Source organism: Eptatretus burgeri, chromosome 11 (assembly GCF_056783735.1).
Source record: "Eptatretus burgeri isolate ZD-2024b chromosome 11, Ebu_testis_v1, whole genome shotgun sequence".
NCBI lineage: Eukaryota > Metazoa > Chordata > Myxini > Myxiniformes > Myxinidae > Eptatretus > Eptatretus burgeri.
This window is the reverse complement of record NC_140971.1, coordinates 59,654,865-59,665,352: the sequence shown is the minus strand read 5'-3', so window position 1 is coordinate 59,665,352 and position 10,488 is coordinate 59,654,865. Positions and strand designations below refer to the sequence as shown.

At 43.2% G+C, this 10,488-nt stretch overlaps 1 protein-coding gene across 4 annotated transcripts in view; it reads left to right on the top strand.

Moving 5' to 3' along the window:
- Nucleotides 1-10,488, top strand: part of LOC147017196 (alpha-tocopherol transfer protein-like) — a 101,988-nt gene that overhangs the window by 71,816 nt on the left and 19,684 nt on the right. For all 4 annotated transcript variants that reach the window (XM_085846652.1, XM_085846654.1, XM_085846655.1 and 1 more), the window contains one exon: nt 5,320-5,562. In XM_085846652.1, the coding sequence (XP_085702778.1) occupies nt 5,320-5,562 (243 nt within the window). The remainder of the gene's footprint in view (nt 1-5,319; nt 5,563-10,488) is intronic.

Here is a 10,488-nt window from a genome sequence, read left to right as displayed (position 1 = left end):
TGGTGATGTTCTTGGATAGCATAGGAAGAGAGTTTGGTGAGTGGGGCAGGGTGCCAGACCATGTCAGAAGCAGGCAATATGTCTAGGGATATGGCTCTGATTTCATGTCCGGCATTCAGGACCTCCATCCATTGTTGAGAGAGCAGAAGCAGCATATCCAGGGTAGAGAAACCTGGTCTGAAACCAAATTGATGATCGGAAATCAAGCCATTGGGGAAGAGGAAGGATTTAGTGTCTGAAGCGATGATGGATTCCATCACCTTGCTGATGATTGGCAGAAGGTTGATTGGTCTGCAGTTGCAGGGATATGTTTTTGCACCTTTTTATGCAGGGCAGTAATGTTTGCTGATTGCCAAGCAGATGGCAGATGACCTTGAGCAAATGGGAGGGTGAATAGAACAGAGAGAGCATGAGCAAGAGTAGAGGAGCAGGTTTTTAGGACACGTGGGCTGATGCCGTCTGGACCGGTTGCAGAATCTGAGTCGAGGTTTGACAGCAAGCTCTCCTCCTTGTCAGGAATAAAGGACACAGAGTCCAGGGACAGTTAGGTGTGACTGGGTAAGGTGGGTCGAGAAAGCGATGGGTTTTTGACAAAAGATTTCAATGCAAACACCGAGTTTAGACATTCAGCCTTTTCACGTGCGGTATCAGCAGTGTGGCCATTTGAGGTAAGGGAGGGGATGGAGGGGAAACATACACCAGAAACAGATTTGATTAGACGCCACCAGGATTTTGAGGAGGGAGAGAGGTTTGAAAGTTCAGACTTGAGCTTAGAAAGATGTTGTTTTCTGGCTCTCCTGAGGGTAGATACACACTTGTTCCGAGCTTTATAGAAGGAACTGAGATTACCCTAAGTTGGGTTTGCTTTCCATGAGGCAAAGGCAAGTTGTTTCAGGACAACTGCCTCGCCACAAGCTTCAGTGAACCAAGGGCGGGAGGAAGTGTAGGACAACTGAAGACGAGAGGGGAGAAATCTGTGCATGAGGTTTCTTTCTTTGAAACAAGCACTCTTTGAGGCAGGGGGTGTTTCTTTGAATATATATCATGGGGAAACATGAATTTAATGGGGGAACATCAAGTTTCTTTGAAAGAATTCCCAGGATGAGTTGATGTTGGAGAAAGTAGCGATCGGAGACCAGTCTGTAAGTTTGATGGCTGCTTGGAGACCCTGCCAGTCGGCTTGAGTGAAATGCCAGACTTGACGGCGTTGAGGTGGTTCTCTAATAATAGCCAGAGAGATGTCCACTTTGACAAGGATATCCACTTTGGATGACAAGAAATGTCCACTTTGATGAGGGCAAATAAGCCAAAAATCCAGATAAGTGGCTCCGTTTGACGTTTAACTGATGTTGACCATGTAATCTTTGTCTGTTTCACAGTCAACGGGCCGAGGCCTCCATGTTGGAGGCGACGCTTTGGTGTAGTCTGACTGTGTCCAATGCGGATCGGCAAAGTGCTCATCACACTCCAAGTATATATATATATATATATATATATATATATATATATATATATATATATATATATATATATATATATATATATATATATATATATATATATATTGTTGCGGATCCGGGGTGGCAGGAATCTGACCCGGTCCCTGGTGCCACCCTCGCCACCACCATCTCCGGGAGTCTATAATGCCGGCCGGCTCGGCACAGGCCTCAGGTCACGCGTCTTTAATCGCGATACCAACATAATCCTGTACCTTACCAGTTGGGGGGATAGAACCCCGAGTTACAGACTGGCTTGGTCAGTGACCAAGCGGAGTCTACCAGTCTGTAACCATTTTGGTCTTGCCTGCCAATCGAACGGATCGTTCCTCGACGTGACACACATTAATCCATAGCGGCAACTTCATCAGATTTAACCAGATTTATTGGGGACATCAGGGATCACAACACAAGCAATAACACGACAGTGGTTTTATTAACAATCAACCCGTTCTTAACTAGGGGACCACGGCTAATAGGTTTCGAGGGGATTACTACGAAATATACCTTATACAACACGTGCAAACAAACATGCATGCAGGACAAGACAGAGTACTTGGTGATGGCTCATGGACGAGAGGACCGTGTCCCAAAAGCACGAAGGTCGCTCATAAAAACCAGCGGGTTTCCACGGGTTCGAACTCCCGCTCGAACGTGCTGCGCAGCAATAAATGGCGGTGCAGCACTCCAGTTCCCGCCCAAGTCACCGCGTGCGTGGTTCTCCTCAGCGCGCTCCGGCTCCACGCCACGTCGACGATGCGAGATCGCCGATCTCTCTCCAGGGTTCAGCACACAAATCCCGGCCTGGCCTGTTCTCCATACAAGGTCTCAGTCGACGTCCGAGTTCCACAGGCGGATCACAACGTGTCGAGCCGTGAGGTGAGCAAGGACCGTCAGACGCTCCGGCGTATCCTCTCCGGCCTTCCCGCCTCGAAGCCCGACTCCCGCTTCGTCACCTCAGTTCCTCTCTCGGTCGAATCACCGATGTGCAGGTCGGTTCAGCGTCTCTTCCGGCAGACCCAACACGGTGCCTCCTTCGTTCGCTCGCCTCGAAGCGACTCCGAGCACGCCTCGAGAACCCGGCCGTTCCTCACACACAGCACTCCTTTCGTCCCCTTTTCTTTTCTCCTTCGAGTCGTGAGGTGAATCGATGTGCAGGTTCCGCTTTCTCTGCCGGTCAATTCACCACTGCCTTTTTCTTTTCTCTCTCGCCTCGACACGCGAGCTCCTTCGACACACGTCTGTCTCGGCGACTCGCTGACCAAAGGCTCCTCCCCTTCACGTCACTTCCTGTCCAGGCCGCACCCTTCGCTCTCGGCCACTCCTCTCAGCTGACTGGGAGGGGCCTATTCCGGAATGAGGAAGGAATAATAGCGATCTCTCGTTTCACCACCATAGCACAAACAAAAATCAGTCTGTTACACCTCCCGACACACACATATCGTCCCTTATACCACACAACCTATCTATACATGAATTTAATGGGGGAACTGAGCTAATTCTATATTTAGTATTCCCGTAAGGGCCATTTCTGTAACAATATATATACATATATATATATATATATATATGTATGGTGTCCCAAAAAAATATACAACTTTTAAAATGCTTCGTTTGATCCTAAAAAAGCAGTAATTTTGTCACTAATGCTTCATTTCTTGTTGCAGAGACCCTGAAGTTTATTTTGATGCCAAGCAATGACCAGAAAAATGCCAAGACTGACCGTACAACAACGGACGAAAATTGTTGAACTTTGGCACCAGACGAAAAGTGTCATACAGGTGCAACGTCTTTACTCGAGACATTTCGGTATCCACTTGCGCCATGCACCAAACTTTCGGACAATAAAGTGCACCATCGCAAAGTTTACCAATGTGGGAACCATCTGTGACCTTCACAAGGGTCACAGTGGTCGGAAGAGGAAAGGTCGTAGTGAAGAAAATGTGGAAATGGTGAGACAGGCGGTCGTTCCGAGTCCAAAAAAAATCGATTCTACGACTTTCTGCCAAGATAAACATTCATAGGAGCACCGTTCAGAGGATCCTTCGCCAAGACATTCATGCCTTTCCATACAAAATTCAACCGGAAACGGTGCTTACTGATCAACAGAAACGCAAACTACTCGACTTTGCAAATTGGTTCTCAAGAAAGTTGAAGGAAGATGCAGACTTCCTCAAAAAACTTCACATGACGGACGAATGCCATGCTCACTTGTCCGGGGAGGTAAACAAGCAAAACTTTCGGTACTGGGGAACTGAAAATCCTGGTAATGCATCAACTGAACTGGTGCCTCGATATGTTCTCAAAGTCACCATGTGGGTGGCGGTTGGTTGGTATGGGATAATTGGTCCATACTTCTTTGAAGATGACCAGGGATGCACTTGCATGGTAAACCAGAGGAACTATTGCAAAATGATTCAGGAATTCTATCTGCCTGAGCAATGTACTCAGGCCCGTAGGAGAAACAACCTGATCCAGATGAGAACCCAGTGGTTCCAACAGGATGGGGGCACCGTGCCATACAGCCAGGGAAACAAGGCGTTTTCTCAACCAACACTTTGAGGGCCGCTTTATCTCCCTCTACGAAGACGTTGAGTGGCCACCGTATTCCCCTGACCTTACTCCTCCAGACTTCTTCTTGTGGGGGTATCTCAAGGATCTATGGAAACCCTAGGTCTCAGACTCTTGATCAGCTGAAGGAAAACATCCACCGAGAAATCCAGATCATTCCTCAGGAAACGTTTCCCAAAGTGATGGAGAACATGACAACGCGTTTGCAGGCAGTGATCGGACAACGTGGAGCCTACCTCGAACATGTGGTCTAAAAGAAAACGAGGATTCTATACCAAAATTTAGATTTTGGTGGCAATATTGACATTGGTATAATAAACTTCAACCTTTCGGCTTTCTATCCAGCCATATATCTTTTTTAAAAATATATGTTATGACCATCCTCTTTGCAGATGAACATTTGTGTATTTTTTGGGACACCCTATATATATATACATATATATATATATATACATATATATATATATACATATATAAATACATACATATATACCAAAGAAGCACACTGACCCTACGACATGACGCTGACGCCATAAGCTGCAAGCCATGATGCAGTAACATGCACACTTTGCATTTTGTAACATTCTCCAGGTCTTCAGCATACAAGTTGGTGTTTCTTAGATCCATAAAGTTCAAACCTTGATTCATCAGACCAGAATAGCCGATTCAATTGTTCGGTCGTCCAATCCTTGTGTTGCCTTGCAAACTTCAACCTTTTCACCAGATTTTATGGTCTCAGCACTGGTTTCTTTGCTGCATCTCTGCCATGGAAACCTGCTACAATCAGCCTTCTGTGCAAAATGCTGGACGAGATGTTAATAATCAGGCCTGTTGCCCAGCTCTCATTTCATTTGTCAGCTGCTGACTTGATTTTCTTCTGTCGCATAAGTTGAGCAAGTTTGGATCTAAAGCTGTTCTGTTGAAAGTTGCTTCCTTGGAGCCATTCTGAACCCTCTGATAAACTTTCAAGCAAGGGAACAAGCTGACGGAAACTAATTTCACACATTTACTAATTTGAAACTTTTACTGTGCTTTCTTGTAATTCACACTAATGTAACTGGTGTTTGATTACTTCAATATTTTGAAGATGTCTGAGGAAGGTGAAATTTTTTTTCCAAAACATTCAGCAACCTTTCTGTTATTTTAATTTTATGTCACCATTTAGTACTGATATCAATTGCAATGAAGATCAAAAACGTGGTGTAGTATCGTTGTCGAGTAAGATGTCGCTCAAAATTGTCTCTCCTCACAGGGTCATGGCTGCAGTACGGGAGAAGTACGTGTGCAAACTCTCACCAGAGCTGCAGAAAAAAGCACTGGTAGAGTTAAATGAGGATCCTGCCAAACGTCCTGCTGCCATCCAAGCACTGAGGGAGCAGCTCGCCATGCGGCCAGACCTTCACACCAGAAACGATGATGGATTCCTCCTGCGATTCCTGCGTGCTCGAAAGTTCAATGAGGAGCGTGCGTTCAACCTCATTGAGAACTACTATAAGTGTGTATGACACCCTGTGCTCTATCCATACCCTATTGTCCTCATGTAGAGTGGAAGTTGACTACTGCAGCTATAAGAGAGATATGTCATACAAGATGCCATCCTTGAGGGAAAAGCTAGAATTAATTTTTTTGACCAACTTTGCAGTGCATTATTTCTGCTGATGAATAAGTTGAAGATAATTATCAATCTATCCTCGAGAAATCGGACTCTTAAGTAACAATAAACAAACTGCTAATGATAACGTTTGTGAGCAGTGACATCATCTTGACCAAAACTAAAAAAAAAAGAGTAATACCGTAAGCTCAGACAAGCATAGAATTTTGCTTCATTGAAACAGTTTTGTACAACAGTCTCCTGAAATTGCAGCAAATTTTCAAGCTGAAATGCGCAAGAATTTAAAGCAAAGTGATGCCAGATTCCCCCTGGCAGGAAGGTTGAGACAAAATGGACCCCACTTTGTATAGATGCATCCTCCTCACATGCTCTTGTTTTATACAATGGTATATAAGAAACTTTGGTGCAGAAGGAGGCCATTTGGCCCATCATGCCTGTGTTACATCAACACCATCCACACACAAGCTACCATCAGGTCCTGCCAATATCCATGTACCGCTCCATCTCAAATGTGTTGTGCAATGAACGTTTTTCATTTGAAATTCCCCACCTATATATACCGCCAACCAGAGGGCTCTATCGCAGACCAACACTGAGGATGTTATATTGGGGATGGAGAGGAGGGGTGGGGGGAGGTGGGTCATGCCCCACATTACTCTATCATGATTATTAAGACAGTAAGGAAATAGGCATGGTTCTGCTTATTTGATTTCTAAAATGGAGTCACTGTCCAGAAATCATTGTACCAAATGTTGGTGGACATCAGGCATGATTGACAGAATGCATGGGATAAATACTCGGCTGCTGAAGAACCAGGACACCCGATGAAGGGAGTGTAGATCTGGTGAAGATTGAGCACTCCAAGGACCAGAAAATAGTCAAGAGTGCAGGAAGCTGAGAACTTCAGCAGTCCAGGAAACAAGAAGTTAAAGAGGGAGCCAGAGCCAGGGTGGTGTCCAGCGCTCCAAAAGCTGCCAAAATCCAAGAGACATGAGTCAGTACACAGCGCTTGTTTTTTATTGACAAGGCCTCCCCCCTCCCTCCCATGCCACAAATTTCATCATTCCTCCATCAGACCAAGTGCAGGTTCAGTGGTGAATTATGCTTTGGTCATAATAATCCTCAAACAGCATTCCAAGGCATCCCTGAGTGGTTTGATTGAGTTCAAATAGGAGATCTGGGCAAGCCATTGTGGATCTTCAATGTCATTGCATGATCTAATCCCTATAACAGACATACATATGTGGTATGGCAAAGTGCAATTTCACCCTGGGCAGCGTAAAGACACTCAACAGAGAACGGCATCAAAGCCAGTGGTGCAACTTTGTCCAAAAAGTCCATAAGCTTCATTCAAATATATAAAAGGAGCTCAGTCTCGGCATGCCTGCTTGTGTGCCTGTGTCCGTCCGTCAATTGTCTTTTCGGGGATACCAATGATACACAAGCAGCACATAACATGCTGTACATACATGCACGAGGAGAGTTTGTTTCCTGGCATAGCTCGTGTCTAATACGTACCCCAGTTTGATCAAAAGAAGGAAGAGAGGAGGGGGGGGGTGGCCAATAATTAATTTATTTATTTATTTTGATCTTCCTCTTTGTGTGTTATTGTATATTATTCGGAATTCACATCTAAAAAGGCTGCAATGAATATCCCATTAACATTCTCCCCCTCTTCGCTCATGGTGTGTATAGCGAGGCTGAAGTTAATAAACAAACTGCGATCATCGATTAGAATGAAAAAAAAATTAATATCACAGTAAGACACTTGTATAAAGCACAAGCAGGTTGAAAGGGTTCATTTTAAGTTTGAATGTGCTGTCCCAACACTTTTGGAAATGTAGTGCATTGTGTACAGCATTATATTTTTGTGAGCTGTTGAACTTTGATACTTCCCAAATAGTACTGTATACGATTGATAATGAGACGTGAACTTTGGTTACAGTGTAAATGTCACACAGGCAAATTGTGATAAACAAACAGATTGATTCCTTTGACTCTCCTTCTTCTTCTACGTCTCTCATAAAGTGCTTCCGAATTAACCCATCATTTTGAAGCAGGTCCTCCAACACTCATGTTTACATATTATCCTTCACCAGCAAAAGTACCCAATCCCCAGTGACGCGAAAAGTTTGAGTTAATCTATCGATTTAAATTATTTCATGGACTTTAAAAAGGTTAACTGTGTGGCACTCTTCTTTTCACTCAGAGCTAAAGCTCTTATCTACTTATATTATACCACCCACCGTAAAAAGGTGGTGCGTTATTGGGCGGTGGAGCTTGGATTTGTCTAAAAAGAGGACAAAATACAGCTATTTTAAATTGTGTTACTACATGAATATCTCTATTAAAACTACTTTAATCCAAAAGTTAATGTTGATTTTAAACATTATTGAAGGAGACAATAAAGTGACTGACTGTATTGCATCAACAACGGTGAAATGAAAATGCAAAATAACCAATCAGCAGCTTTTGAAATGCATTGCAGTAAGCTACTACCGTAACCGGGAGACAGATGAATGCACGGACAGACACCATGGTTCGCAACATATAATAGATGACTTCCCTTCCAAAGAACTCCTCAACATAGGAAGAGACCATTCGGCCCATCAAGCCTGCACGATTGTTGCCAACCTTTGACAGTTTGTGTCTGCTCTATCCTTTTTAACTGTTGAGCATCAAGCAAGGAAGCAACACACACCATTTTAAAAGTCTTTCATATAATTAACATCTTGGCCAGAGTTTGAACTGCCAACCTCCTTGATTCAGAGCAGACGCACTAACTTTAAGGAATTACATCATCGAGTGCACCGAGTATTAAATAGTTATTTTGGACCTCTTTGAAGTTTATTATAAAGCGTTATTTTTAGGTCACAATGCTAAATTTAAGTTTTTCTTCAATTAAATTATCACGTTGCATGCAACCTTTATTCAATGACTTTCAGTATAGGTTACTGTTATTAACAACGCTGATATGGTTTATTTAACTTTATGATAATCCCCAGTTTATATCATAAAGCACTGTTAATAAACAAACTGTGATTCCATGTTGTATCTAAATGTGTAAAATACATCTCATTTGGTATAATTCGTACGTTCTAGTTAAATGTTGAGTTTTGCCTGCACACGCACCTTTTTGAATGCAGCACGGGCAGTAGCCACCGGAAACGGGAGACAGCCAACCGTGCAAACAGACACCACGTTCGCCTTATATGATAGCTAGATTATGTGGTAGCATGCTTGCCTTGGAACTGCCTGTTCCTGTGTTCAACTAGAAACTGAATTGGATCAAAGTATCAACTGAATCAGACTCAGCTCTTCCATGAGCCTCAATCTCTCGTAAAAATCAATAAAAAAGGATAAACTGCCATCTGGTGTAGTGCCAAGTGGAAGAAATGTGTGGTCCAACTTGGTTGTAGACATTAATATTAATAATATTAATCATAATAACAATAATAATACAGTACATGAGTTCCCTTACAAGGAATTTAAATGCAGGAAGACATTAGGTCCATTGAAATCTGTGCTTGTATTGCCAGACTATGGTTGTTTATGCATGCTCTATCTTTTTTTAAAATACTTTGCACCAAGCAAGGATGCAGTACATACGATTTTACAATCTTTGATTGGACTAGGCTGGGGTTGGGTTTGCACCACCGACCACCCAGATTCAAAGCAGACACACAAAGCATTACTTTACATTGAAGATCACATTGTATGTATCACAAAATCTCAAAGTTTGAGCTCCCAAACTATGCCCTACCTCCCTGCCCCCTATATTCTAGAAGCCCCATCAGTATTGCAAGTAGCAACTAAATCCAAAATTCCAAGTTGAACTATCGTCATCAATGAGTTTAAATGTTCAACAGCTCTCAAGTAAATTCATCAACCTAGTATTTACAAAGTGACCACTTACATTGTGACTATTCCAGGGAAAAAGCATGACCTTTTAAATGATGGGAAATGTCCTACCTTGATAATATATCAACACTCCATCCATCACTCATTTATAATTCTCCAAGGCAAATGTCTTGGTGTAGTAAAAGCAATCCAGAAATTTTCTTGTACATTTGAGCAGCCTTCTAATGGTCTGAATTATTGAGCTCGAGAAACAGCTCGCTTTAAATCCCATGTACAGGGACGAAGTTTTGCCATGACAACAATGATGTTTTGTCCTTTGACCTGAGATATTGTGTCACTGAGGCATTAACGCCACGATTGACAAATAGCTATGGAGGAGGAGATTGGGACTATACTCTGTGCAGAGCATTGGGGCTGCTTAAGCAGTCTCCTTGGCTATTGGACACAATCCTGGATGGGTCGCCACTCCCACACAGTATACCAGCATGCTGGCACCCATTTTGCCGACCTCGGAAGGATGACAGGCTGAGTTAACCCCACCTGGTATTAATTCAACAGTGAGCGGGATTTGAACTCAGGACCCGAGGATACAAAGCCCGCCGCCCTAACCATTAAGCCAACACCAGGCATAAAGAGCCATGGTGAAGCTTAATACCTGCAAGAGACTTCAAAGGAACAAATTTGGAAACAAAGATGTTCAAGGATCTTCACCACAGCTCTTTGATGATAAAATATGAAATTGCGTTTTCCACCCACACTAAGTCACAGCTCTTGGGAAAACATGCACATAACTTCAAATAATATTAGCACTTCAGTGGCACAACCTCTTTGGTCGAAGAATGAAACGATGTTGTTGACATGATAAAAAGTTAGTCCCAATATAGTTATACAAGCAGTCACTTGAGTATTGAGGAACATCCTTTTGGTATGTAACTCATACAATGTTTG